The sequence below is a fragment of the Ascaphus truei genome, chromosome 1 (assembly GCF_040206685.1).
Source record: "Ascaphus truei isolate aAscTru1 chromosome 1, aAscTru1.hap1, whole genome shotgun sequence".
NCBI lineage: Eukaryota > Metazoa > Chordata > Amphibia > Anura > Ascaphidae > Ascaphus > Ascaphus truei.
The window spans coordinates 318,998,261-319,011,618 of NC_134483.1; the positions used below are offsets into that span (position 1 = coordinate 318,998,261).

Sequence of the window (13,358 nt, forward strand, 5' to 3'; positions counted from 1 at the left end):
AATAAAGACAAACTTTAGTGTCCTACCACCCTAAAGTCTTAATGTTCATGGACAAAAGGGCAGATTCAGCACTACGACATGGAAACTTTCTTTCAAGTCAATGGGACTTTCCATGCAGAAGTGCCAAATCTGCACGGTCACAATTGTATTTCTATATCTATATCAAACCATTGCTACTTTAATGCTTTAGGCTGTAATTATACTGAAAAATCCGTGTAGTGGCACCAAGACAAGTGGCAAAAATCCAATGAAAGTGCTCATACCGCTGGTGACAGTTGCGGCACGCCGTACTGCAAAGCGGATGGCTGGGGACGACTGCAAAATGTGTTGTTTTCTGGCGATGGGTGTGTAACGTGAGTGGTTCAGCTAATGAGGATGAACTGCTCACGGCCAGGCCTCCTCTGATCTGTCTCCCTGGTATAATCAAGATGCTGCTCGGCGGCAGCACAGGGTGATGTCACAGAATAGCGCTGCCGCCGAGCAGCACTTGGTATAATCAAGGCCTTGGAGTTAAGAAAGTCAGTCTGTATTTATGTTGCAATGGGACATCCTGACGGCATAATATTAAGCTGTAGGAATGGAGGCTGGCCGTTATTTACTAAGCGGTGCTGTGCCAAAACGACACCACCTGGCTCATTCAGAAGGTGCAAGTGTCTTTACGTAGTAGCACCATCTAAAAACACTTTGGAACGTATTTATTATCGTGTACTTTCTTTGCAGTTTTACATGATGGAAGTGCACATATACAGATGTTCTAACTTTTAATTGATTTTATGGTAACTTCTACTTATGTCAAAATAAAATAAGGTAGTCTCCAAATAAAAGAGCATTTACCTCATATCGGTTCTTTTTAAAATGGCTCGCATTATTAACAAAAACATCATATAACACTATACAAAAACTACATTTGCAATACACAGTATAAATACAGATAATGAAATGATTTATCCTAAAACATTGCAGATTTCTTCCAAGGTGTCTTGATCATTTCACTTACTGTACCTTATTTTTATTTGTATTAATAGTTTATAGTGTGTCATTGTATAAGCTATTTTATAAGTGTTAGTATGATTATTTGCTAGTGTTTTGTTTTTGTTTTTTGTTTTTTTTTTGCAATTAGGATATGCATTTTTGCATTTAGAAACTTTTGCATTTAGGATATTTGCACTAATTGTTGGAACATTTTGTATAAATTTTTTTTTTTTTTTTTTGTAAATTGCAAACTGCCCCCCCTCAACAATTTTTGTAAATATTAGTGCAAATATAAAGACTCCATTTCTTTGCATGGCATAACCGGGGTTTCAGTCCATTTAAAAAAAACTCTAAAATGCCTACAACAAACTACAGGCATACCCCGCTTTAACATACGCAATGGGACCGGAGCATGTATGTAAAGTGAAAATGTACTTAAAGTGAAGCACTGCCTTTTTTCCACTTTACGATGCATGTACTGTACTGCAAACATCATACACGTGCATAACTGATGTAAATAATGCATTTGTAACCAAAATAAATACAGTAGGCTTTATTCAAATAAAATGAGTGGGAGGAAGCAGGGAGGTGAGAGGCGCGCACGCGGGTCAGTACTATATAGCAGCTCTCTCCTTCTCGCAGTCTCTCTCTCTCTCTGTCTCTCTCTCTCTCTCACTCAGTCTCTCTGTCTCTCTCTCACTCAGTCTCTCTCTCTCAGTCAGTCACGCACTCAGTCACACACACACACGCACTCACTCAGTCACACACGCACTCAGTCACACACACACGCACTCAGTCACACACACATGCACTCAGTCACACACTCAGTCACACACAGTCACACACTCAGTTACTCAGTCACTCAGTCACACACTCAGTCACACACTGTCACTCATCACACACTGTCACTCATCACACACTGTCACTCATCACACACTGTCACTCATCACACACTGTCACTCAGTCACACACTGTCACTCAGTCACACACTGTCACTCAGTCAGTCACACACTGTCACTCAGTCAGTCACACACACGCACTCAGTTACACACACACGCACTCAGTCACACACGCACTCAGTCACACACGCACTCAGTCACACACACACGCACTCAGTCACACACTCAGTCACACGCTCCGTTACTCAGTCACACGCTCCGTTACTCAGTCACACGCTCCGTTACTCAGTCACACGCTCAGTTACTCAGTCACACGCTCAGTTACTCAGTCACACGCTCAGTTACTCAGTCACTCAGTCACACACACAGTCACTCAGTCACTCAGTCACACACTCAGTCACACACTCAGTCACACACACAGTCACTCAGTCACACACACAGTCACTCAGTCACACACTGTCACTCAGTCACACACTGTCACTCAGTCACACACTGTCACTCAGTCACACACTATCACTCAGTCACACACTGTCACTCAGTCACTCAGTCACAGTCACTCAGTCACACACTCAGTCACACACACACACACACACACACACACACACACACACACACACACACACACACACACACACACACACACACACACGCAAAGACTGCAGCAGAAGATCTTCTCCCCCTCACACTGCAGTCTATTCACATCACATGCAAAGCTTCGCAGAGCTCGGAGGAGGGAGGAGGGAGGAGGGGGGAGAAGGAGGAAGCAGACTCACTGGTTTAGCTGCTGCTTTAGGAAGCGTGATTGGACACTGATGGGAGGGGGAACGGACACAGATGGGAGGGCAGAGGGAACAGGGAGATCGAGCGCTCCATAATGAAGACAAGCATGAAGGAGGTTGCAGGAGTGTTGAGTTGCGCACGCTGCCCCCTGGTGTCCGTACTCGCGAAGCACGTGTACGTACACGGGTATGGTGCAACAAAAAAAAAATGTACGTACTTGTGAGTGTACGTAAAGCGGGTGTATGTAAAACGGGGTATGCCTGTACTGTGCTGCTTTTAAAGATGCAATCCTTTAAAAAAAAAAAAAAATACAAGATTCAATCGGGGTTGTCATGAAGAGCAGCACTTTTTTTTAACACCTTTTTTATACATTTTCTGGGATCATTCACTAGACAAAACATAATGCGGTTTATTCGGGTAAAACCCGTGGACACAATGAATACACAGTATACAGAAGAAATACACATGAGGGGTCTGGAGTAAAACTAGACTCCAATGGGTGCAGGGCGCCTGCTTCGGAAGTCTTACCCTGACCGGGACCTAGTCCCAAGCTTCCTGGTCCTCCTTCGGGTAGAATACCCAACCGCTACATTCTATTCTGAGAACTTGGTCCTCGCGTCTGACTGGTCTATGCGAGGCAGACTTTCCTAGCTCCAAAAATGAAGCCGGTTGCTCTGCTATTCGCAACAGAGCAACTTTGAAAAGCCCGCCTTTGCATCACCGACTCAAGCCACTAGATGGTCTGGTTCTCTGATCGGGCAGTCTCCTTACATAGCGCAGTGGAGGCTATCTCTAGCATGGAGGATAGACTAGCGACCAATCAGTGTGTGGAAAGTTTCCCCAGCAGCCAATCGGAATGGGGCTCATCTGGCTGCCATCAGAGGGGGCGTGCCAAGCCGGCTCAAAGCCGGGCGAGCAGGAAATATGAATCGGCCAATGGAAAACGCGCCTTCCAGCAGCATCTTCCCCCAGCCAACCCATTGCCATGCGCTGGGCAGGCTCCACCAGGTTTGGCAGTTCTAAAGGTGCCCCTGCAGGCTGCCCTTTTTGTTTTCTAGACCTGGTACTGCTCACCAAACGGTTTTCTCACCTCGGGACATCCTTTCTCTACTTTGAACTCCGGATGTCTATGCAGACATCCCGGCACCTATGTAGATGCCCGGGCTGACTGTATAGACATTAATACATACAGTATAAAACACTTTTTTTTTTTTTTTAAATAAACTCATATCTCTTGGGGAAATAGATCTGGGACATTTGGGCTCAAACAGGATTCTGGGGGACACTGTGTAGCCCCGAGGTAATTCATATCACGTACCTGCAAATCATGCCTGCGCGTTGTGGAGAATTACGGGACTACCAGTAACTTTATCCCCCGAACTCCTGCAAACAAGAAACACATTTTTACTCAAATATCTCCTCAACTAAAACTCGCACTCCCAAAGTCTCATGTTTATTGGGAAAGGGGAATGGGTAAAACCCAGAACAGGATAGGTTTTAGATATAAATTTGTGTCCCTGGCTTATGGTGCTTACTTGGGTTTCAGGGGTAAACAGTCAGACTTCACCTTATTATGAAGACTGGCTATCCCCTACTGTGTCAGGGGTCTCCAAAGCTGAACCCCATTAATTTCAGCTGCTGGGACCCCCTGCTTCTAGAGATACGCTCTCTATATTACTTATTTTTTTTAAATTTTTTTTGCCACAAGGATTAAATTAAAAAATGTAAACACAAGTACGTTCCCCTTTTTTAGTTTACATTTTTCTCCTTTCTCTCTTAACCTTCTCTAAAGTGCTTTCACTATCTTCCATATTCTTGTTTTTCATTTCACTCCTCATTCCTCTTTTTCCTATTCAACCTTTTCTGCTACATCCGTGAAGTGCGCTTTGGTTTGAATTCTGTTATTCATGTCGACTGAGAGCCAGATCTAAAAATACTATTTCATTTGGGTGACTCTGATTTTAGTCCAAGATCATAATTGTTGAAATCATACATTACCTGTGTGAGACTGTTCTCATCTCCGTGCCAGATGATCAATAGATCATCAATGTAGCGGCCATAGAATACCAGGCCAGCCCCCAGCCGCGCATTGGTCCAGATGTATATTTTTAATTATGAAACACTTTAGAAAAGGGACTATACATTACAGGGAACTATTATACAAGAAACAATTGGACCATATAAAAGCAAATCCTTGCTCTAAAGAGCTTGCATTTGAAGTGGTATGTTAAGAGACTTTGAGACAGAAGCTGACGGAGTAAGTGCAGTAGGTGGCAGTGCCTGATCACTGTGGTTGGCAAGTGCAACTGTGCATGTGGCCCAGTAGCCATGAGTCCCAGCTATTGAAAGACTTCATTCAGAAGGTGTTTTTTTTTAGGTTTGACTTGAAGGTGGAGAGTGAAGGTACTTGCTGTATGTAGAATGGGAGGGAGTTGCAAAGCGTTTAAGGGCGAGAGAGCAGGGGGAGCGGAGCGAGAAATCTAAGCAGAAATGTAGGGAGAAACAGGCCAGTTGAGAGCCGTGAAGGTAAGAAGGAGAATTTTGAAGTTTTGCCCGGAATGTTGGGATACAAGGGGAGAGATTCAAGGAGGATATGAGCAGAAGCTGTTATGGGAGAAACTTATGGGATTCTAGCTGCAGACATTCGCAAAGGGGTTGCAAGGCAGGGAGACAGGTTAGTTGAGGCGGACTTACCTTTTTGTCAGCGCTGAGTACACACTTGGTGCTATATAAATAAAGACATACAATAGAACCGTAAGCTCGGGGGCCGCTCTCGTCCGCGTTGCGTTGTTATGGCGGGTCACCATGACGATGTGATGCTACAGGAATGGGCCCGCAACCTGAAAAGATAAGACTCTGACACGCGCACACACACACACACATTACACCCCATCCCCCCACCCCCCCAAAAAAAAGAAATTTGCAATGGCCTAGCCAGCCTTATGGGAAAGCTGCCCCTGCCTGTTGGTAGAAAATTACAGTAATCACGCCTGAGGATGATATAGGCATATATTACAGTTTTTGCAGTAGAGTGACAGTGGAGAGCAGATCCTGGCAATGTGAGAGTTGAAGAAGCAAGGCCTAGGCTACTTAGTTTGGTAACAAGATGGATGGTGGTTCTGTTTACTGCGACTGTAAAAGGATATATTTTAGTTAGATTTAGAGCCGGTTTTGAGAGAACGTGCCATCCAGGAGGATATGGCCAAGAGATCAGACTTGGAAAAGGGTTAAAGGTGGCTAGATCTTGTTGCCAGGCTCCTACTGATTGGTGTGCAGATCTTAAATATTCCAACACAGCCCTAGATGGGAAACGGCACAATTTCTCAGATACCAGAGGCAAGCTAGCAATCAAAGTGTGTGCCCTGAATATACAGATAGGTTGTCTCATATGGACTGCAATAAAATGGATCGTTACTATTCAGGAAGTAAGAGTGTATGTTGAGGTTATAAAAATAATAAATGTGTACCGGGTTTGTTTATAATTTTTCGCAAAAGGTTACCATTTCGTTTTTGACTTTTTTTTATTTTTTATTTTTTTTTAAATATTGTTTAGATTGATATCTTCACTTTTCCTGTAAATCTTGAAATGTTCGCAATCCCGCCTGCTTTTAAAATAAATTGAAAAAAAAAATGTTTTGATCCATTGTTTTTACGGTACTGGAACCAGGGAGTCCTGCAGAGCTGGACCGCATTTTTTTTTTTTTTTTTTTAAACTCCAGATCCATCTGGTTCCGGAGATTTCTACCAGTGTAGTTACTGGTGTTAACACTCTCTCCCTGGAGAATTCTAAATGGCCATAAAATATTGTGGGTCCTGCAGACAAATAGCATTGCGACATCCTATCAGTTGCAGCTGAAATACCGAGGAAGTAACAGTGGTACCAAGTATCGTGGGAACCAGAGGGTTCCTAAAGCTAAAAATAACACTGTAATAACGCCCTGGAGGATCTCTGGCTTTCATTGATGAACATTATACAGTATGCTGTTGGAATTATATCTTTTGGCAGATGTAAAATTTGTTTCATAATTACGCCAGCTTAACAGACCTCAGTAATTCTGGTTCATCACATAAAAATTAACTTATTTTAAAGATAAATACTTACATAAAAATGGTAAAATGGCGATGACGTTCCAAATAAGTTATGGTATACTTAAAAATGGTTGCATAGTTTTCTGTTTGAGTGGAATCTATGTATTTTTTTTTATTTTTTCTCCCATCTTGGTTTTAATCTTTCTTTTCTTTCTTCCTTTTCCTTCCTCACTCCCTTTTCCTTACTTCCTCTCCTGCTACATATGTATCAAAAAATATCCCTTGGGTCAGCTCTTGCTATTCCTAGATTAGGTCTTTCAGTCATCTGAATTGCCCACGCCTCCATGCATAGAATAACCAAATATGGCATATGTACTGGAAGATTCTCAGAACTTCCGTCATAGCCTCTTCCCTCAGCTAAAACCACAGTTGTCAATAACCACTTAAGTATCAACCTAAACAGTTTCTCTAGAGACCTTTAGGACAGCTGCACCCTCATTATTTGTTCAGTTACATTGGAGAGTTATAATCAGAATAAATACCAAATGAAGGAAGAACCTTTTGCAAATCAGATATATGTATGCAAGAAAGAACCATCAGGCAATTTACTGTATACCTTGACATTCTGTCTTGATAACAGATTCACATATTACAATATAATTATTAGAACTAAATTGGATTTCTTACAGGAGAGTACCTGGATTTTTATTTTAAGTCTACTGCCTTCAAGATATGACTTACTTTCAAGCATTTCTGCTCTGGTTTGCTCATCTATCATCTCTCTCCATCTTTTAGTATCATGGGATCAATTCTATCTCTTCAAATCCCTCTATTTTAGAGCCAGGCTCCATTGGTCCAGCGCTATGCAAGCAATTGTGTGTCTGTAAAAAAAAAAATCCCTGATGGACCTATTTTTGGACATGACACATTCCAAATGAGGGATGAATGCCAATCATGCTAAAAATACGATGGATGTTTACACAAATGTTGGGCTATATTGAAAAAAGTACAAATTACTCTGAAAGTTCCCCTCAATCCTTTAGTTGCTTGTAGTAATCCCACACACGTCACAGAAGGGCCTTGCTAGTCTTTCCACCAGGAATTTAGTTAAAGGTGCAGCCTTGTCAAATGTGGTCTGAGGGACATGGCAAAGGAAATATCTTCAGCACCCGGGTTTGTTTTATTTTATTTTTTCCCCCTCTTCTCTCCACACTCCCTAAAACACATTTAATGATCAAGGATCATAACCATTACTTTATTAAGCTGGAACAGAAGCATTTTGTTTCTCTCTCCCCCTGCCCCCCCCCCCCCCAACAAATCAAACCAATAAATGGAGCGCTGTGCAAACCAGGATGTGTTAGCTTTGTATGTTCATTGTGAGCATTAAAAAAAAATACATTTACAATAAAATAAGTGCGCTTTATTTTTATTTTCCTCCCAACAGGTTGGTTCAAAGCTGATCCCCTGTCACAAACTTGTGCTGGCCTGTGTGATCCCGTATTTCCGTGCCATGTTCCTCTCTGATATGGCAGAGGCTAAGCAGACGCTCATCGAGATCCGTGACTTTGATGGTGATGCCATAGAAGACCTGGTGAAGTTTGCCTACTCATCCCGGGTAACCTTGACGGTGGACAACGTCCAGCCCCTGCTGTATGCCGCCTGCATCCTCCAGGTGGAGCTGGTTGCCAAAGCTTGCTGTGAATACATGAAGCTGCACTTCCACCCCTCCAACTGCCTGGCTGTAAGGGCCTTTGCCGAGAGCCACAACCGTGTGGACCTGATGGACATGGCCGACCGCTACGCCTGCGACCACTTCCCGGAGGTGGTGGAGTGTGAGGACTTTGTCAGCATGTCGCCCCAACATCTCTATAAATTGCTGTCCTCAGGGGACCTTAACATCGAGAGTGAGAGGCAGGTTTACAACGCGGCTATCAAGTGGCTTAATGCCAACCCACAGCACCACATCCCGTGGCTAGATGAAATACTTTCTCAGGTGGGGAAGCAGCTAACGTGTGCTTGTATGCGTGCGTCTGTCTATGTAAAGAGAGATGCTGATCCAGGAAGAAATAATCCAAAAGCCAGCAGTAATAGTTCAGTCTCCATATAATGTTTGCATAATTGAAATTCTCGGTTTTGTTTCTCTCTACAACCAGCGTTGTAACTTTGTTGTTGTTGCCGTGTTTTTGGACCAAACCTAGCCTCTGTGTGTTTTTTTTTTTTATTTACTGACCATCAGGTAAATTAGGCTTCTCACTTCCACTTGAGTGATATCAAGACCTACTGAAAATTAAGAATTGAAGAGAAGATGAGGTAGGTATAGAGCGAGAACAGCAGGGTACTTTATGACATGAGGCTTGGTAGTAATTCAAAGCTACTCCAACCACAGGTTATGTGAAGTAAGAGTTGCACAAAAATGTATCCCATTTTGTAGCACTATACCTTTTGATATGTTAGACTTTTTACTTTGTAGTGTGTAGCTTTAGCATAACAGTGTAAATTCTCTTGTCTGAAATATTTGTAATACATTTAGAGTATCTCAGTATGCCTCTGGCCACTTTGTATAGTGTAATGTTACTTGTAAAAGGTGTACACAACAAATGCAGCTACAGTAATTTCATGGATATAGTGCATAATTGATCAGATAGGGGCAGTTACCGTTGAATCCAGTCCAAAATAAGCAGGCTCTCAATGTAATTACAAGAAAGTGTACAGGGTGCGCCTACTTCACCACTTAAAGTGCATATAATAAATGGCTACTATAAATGTGAAATAAAGTGCAACATACTGTATTACAATAACTATGCATAAACTTTGACCATGTAAACTTAAACTTTACACTGAATATATATTTAGTAATGTTATCATATGCAGTGAGTGATCTTGCAAGTGTAACAGTGTTGGTGAAAAAATGTTCTTACAGGTGTAATAGTCCTGGGGAGTGCAGTGTTCAAAACCGGAGACCCAAAAATTCAATCTCTAGTGCAATAAGTCACTTAATAGGTAAGTGTTTTGGGGGAAGGATGATTGATACACTCACATTTTCCAAATGGCAAATAAGCACATGAAATCATTTTAAATGCGTACTGCAGGAGAGACTTGACCGAGTGCCCCCTCCACTACATTCAGACCAGAGGCAGATCAAGGAGAACACCACAATCAAAGTTGACGGTGGTGAGATTGGAGTCTCTGCAATACTCCTGTTGACTTGTTCGTTTTACTTGCGCATTTTTGACTTGCAATGTGTGTGTACACTTGGTTGTGCTTAATCTTTTTAGACATATAAAGTATTGGATTCTTTGCACTATCGTGTTCTTTAATTTTCCTTCCGAGAATTACGTGTATTCCAAAGACTCCTGGATGGAGAACTATCTACATTTTATAACCAGCTACCACTACTTTTACCAAATATGTGCTTATTGGCTATTTGGGACAATGTGAGTGAACCACGCATCCTTCCTCCAAAACACTTCCTATTTAGGGACTTATTGCATTATATTGTATTTTTTTTTTTTTTTTTTGTCATCTGCTTTAACGCTGCGACTCCCAAATTCTGAAGACTATCAAATGAATTAAAGTCACTTTTATAAATTAAGATTAACTTTCATTAAACTGGAGTGCCCACTTTAAAAAAAAAATTTTTTATTTGATTTGCTTTTTAAATGCGGTTTAACTTCTTCTTTCTCCTGTTTCCTACGCTAACATTCATCAAATAAACTGGTGACCATACAATATTTGGCGTTTATAATTCCAAGAAGTGAAACCTGAACACATATTTTCATTTTATTTTTTCTGTTTAAGTGGCTGCACAGAGAATTCAATTACAATAAAAAGTATTTCTTAGTATTTTGTTCTCTTGCAAAAAAAACTGCTTTTGGACAGGAAATGACTATCCAAACAAAATATTATGGTGCACTTGGTGTCTTATTGTTGGGTTCAAATTTGATAAAATAAATAAAATGCCCTCTTTTTCTTTTGTAGAAGTTAGTTTCCTAGTAAATGTACTTGCTTATGAGCCAATCAATATCTCCAGCAGCATAGAAATGCATATAAATTCAAAACCTACTGTAGCACGGTTCAACTATTTTGGTGCTTCTTGGCTGGTGAACCAATCAGCCATATATAGCTATATCTATCTCCAAGTATCCCCTGAGGTATAAATCATGCAAGCATACCCTAGTGGATCACTTTCTCCAATAGCATGGAATTTGGGAATAATGTCCCTTTTTGTGTACTTCTATATGACCCAATCAACTGGTACTGATGTCCTTTCTGCCTACTACCCTAGCGGGCTAGGAGGGAAGTGAAGTGGTTTAGGTAAAGTGATCGCACTATTAAAGTGGCAATACCGTTTTTATAGATGCAGCAGTTACTTGGCTTTTTAAGAAAATGTAATTGCCTAAGCTGCCCATCGATCGGCAAAGATCCTACTTCCCCCCCCCCCCCCCCCCCCAGGTTCACACGAAGGCTGACTATTTCAAAGTGCTGTGCCTGTGTAAATGGCAGTATTACCACACAACTGAGGTCGTTAAAAAAAAAAAATTTAAACTAAGCTTTTGAATGTCAACTTAATACATTAAAACACAAAAATGGGCAAAGAGTATGAAAGGGGAAAATTTATTTAAAAAAAAAATAAAAAAAGTTAGTGACTCCCCTGTAACTGATATTCATAGGTGACAGACATCCTTTTTATAGAAACTGTTTTGCTCCATATTTGGGGTTAAAATGGATCATTGGCAATAGACTTAATTTTATTACATGAAGATAATATTGTATATTCACAGCGGGCTTCAGTAAAAAAATAATGGAAATTAGTGGTGGTATATTACAAGGTTTAGTTTTTTTTTAATTGAGACAAACATTGCCACAAGATTATGAGAAGCGTACCTCATGCCCGATAAGGGTCTGGTTTAAAAGGAATCCCACACAGCAGGAAAAAAAAAATCTAAAAAGTATCTGTGTAATTGCACTCCTTCGAAAGATGCAATCATCCTTTGAGTTGCATTTTCACTTATTTGCTTCCTGTGGCAAAAATAAATAAATGAATATGTGGATATTTTGTAATACATCCCACCAGAGTAGCAGGAAGAACTGGAAATGCTGCTTCTCCAGCCGGGACTAGCAAATTAAATAATTCACATGGGTACTAAAGGAGTGTGCGTCTTTCTTCGTGGAAAGGTGAAGCGAGAACCATGGATGTGGAGGAGGGGAGTCCGGAGCTCCCTGCTCGCTCCTCTTCCCCCTTCCCCAACCTCTCCTACCAGAGTGTTTTTTTTTTCCTGTGTCACTTATTCTATTGCAGTGGATGTGTGCTTCCTTTGCCTTGAGATAGAAGCAGGTGCCCCGAACGGAAGTGTGATTTTTGGCGCATTTGGTGGCCCCTAATACCAAGCCTAGGAAGGCTCTGACTAAAATATAACTTGGCTTGCTCTGAATGGGAGTTTAGGTCATATCCTGGCAATTATAAGACACTGTATTAAGAACTTTGCTATGAAAGAATTTCCTTCTGGTATGCCTGACGAACTTTCCTGGACGACAAACTCTATACTGGAGCAATTTGAAACTTCCTGGGTGGAAGATACAAAGTTTCTAGCTGTTAAAAGAACAAGATCTCAAACCAGCTTGAGTCAACCACATTTATTTTTTTGCCTTTGACATCAGACTTGTTTGGCTTTTCAGATTCAGACCAAGATTTCCCCTTCCTTGGAATATTAGCAAAAGAAGCAACTCTAACATGGTCTTTAAAGCCAAAAAGCCTCTATCCATGATTGAAAAACCTTGTTATTCAACAATACGCTATACGTGATGAGAGTTGTGGGATGTCAGACAGATTCAAGGACATTTATCCTTTTACCAAAGCAGTCTTGGCCTTGTCCGAACACCCTCGTACCCTGCAATATCGAGAATAGCTAGACTCGCTACAATTCCTGTAAGGGATGCAATGGACAGGCGTATGGAAGGCATTTTAAGAAAACAATACTTTGCTATTGGAACCAAGTTCAAGTCCTCTATTGCTACAACCTGTATTCTCAGAACCATTCACATTTGGAGTAACAATCTTTATGGTGACATTGAGGCAGAAACGGCCAAGCAGAGGCTTTTTTAAGGATTTCTCTAATCTTAATGCATTCTTGGATATGGTTAAACTACTGGCAAGAGCATCTCAATATGTAGTGGTAAGATCCTTATGGCTGTGTCACTGGGCAGCAGACACCGCATGAAAGGGTTATTTGGTTACATTTTGGGATCATTTTCTTCAAAAATGTTCAAATACGCAGGACAATGTCACTGTTTTGGTGGCCCACATAGCAAGAAAATTAGGAAACAGACTTCCTCGGCAGGTTCGGAGTACTTCCAGGAGAATGGTCCCTCAATCCACAGGTTTTTGCAGACCAGGTAGAAAGCTGAGTTTCTGATGGCCATCACAACAGCGGGAAACTTTAAATTTACAGGCAGTCATCGTTTTACAACGCTTCATTTAACAACGAATGGCTTATCCAACGCTATGCAATGCATACCTATGTTCATTTTTACAACGCCAAAACGGCTTATCCAACGCTCTTACGACGCTTTGCAAAGTTGTTTGTGTATATAATATATATATTATACTATATAATATATTATATTTTTATATTATAATATATATATATTACAGTTTATGCACTATATAATTTGTGTGTG

General features: G+C 41.2%; 1 protein-coding gene across 4 annotated transcripts in view; it reads left to right on the forward strand.

Annotated features, from left to right (window-relative positions):
* The window catches only part of KLHL8 (kelch like family member 8), a 52,448-nt gene that overhangs the window by 16,814 nt on the left and 22,276 nt on the right, over positions 1 to 13,358 (forward strand). For 3 of the 4 annotated variants that reach the window (XM_075606008.1, XM_075606019.1, XM_075606036.1), the window contains one exon: positions 8,125 to 8,673. The exons of the other annotated variant lie outside the window; for it this stretch is intronic. In XM_075606008.1, coding sequence (XP_075462123.1) covers positions 8,125 to 8,673 — 549 coding nt within the window. The remainder of the gene's footprint in view (positions 1 to 8,124; positions 8,674 to 13,358) is intronic. 4 annotated transcript variants of the gene reach the window in all.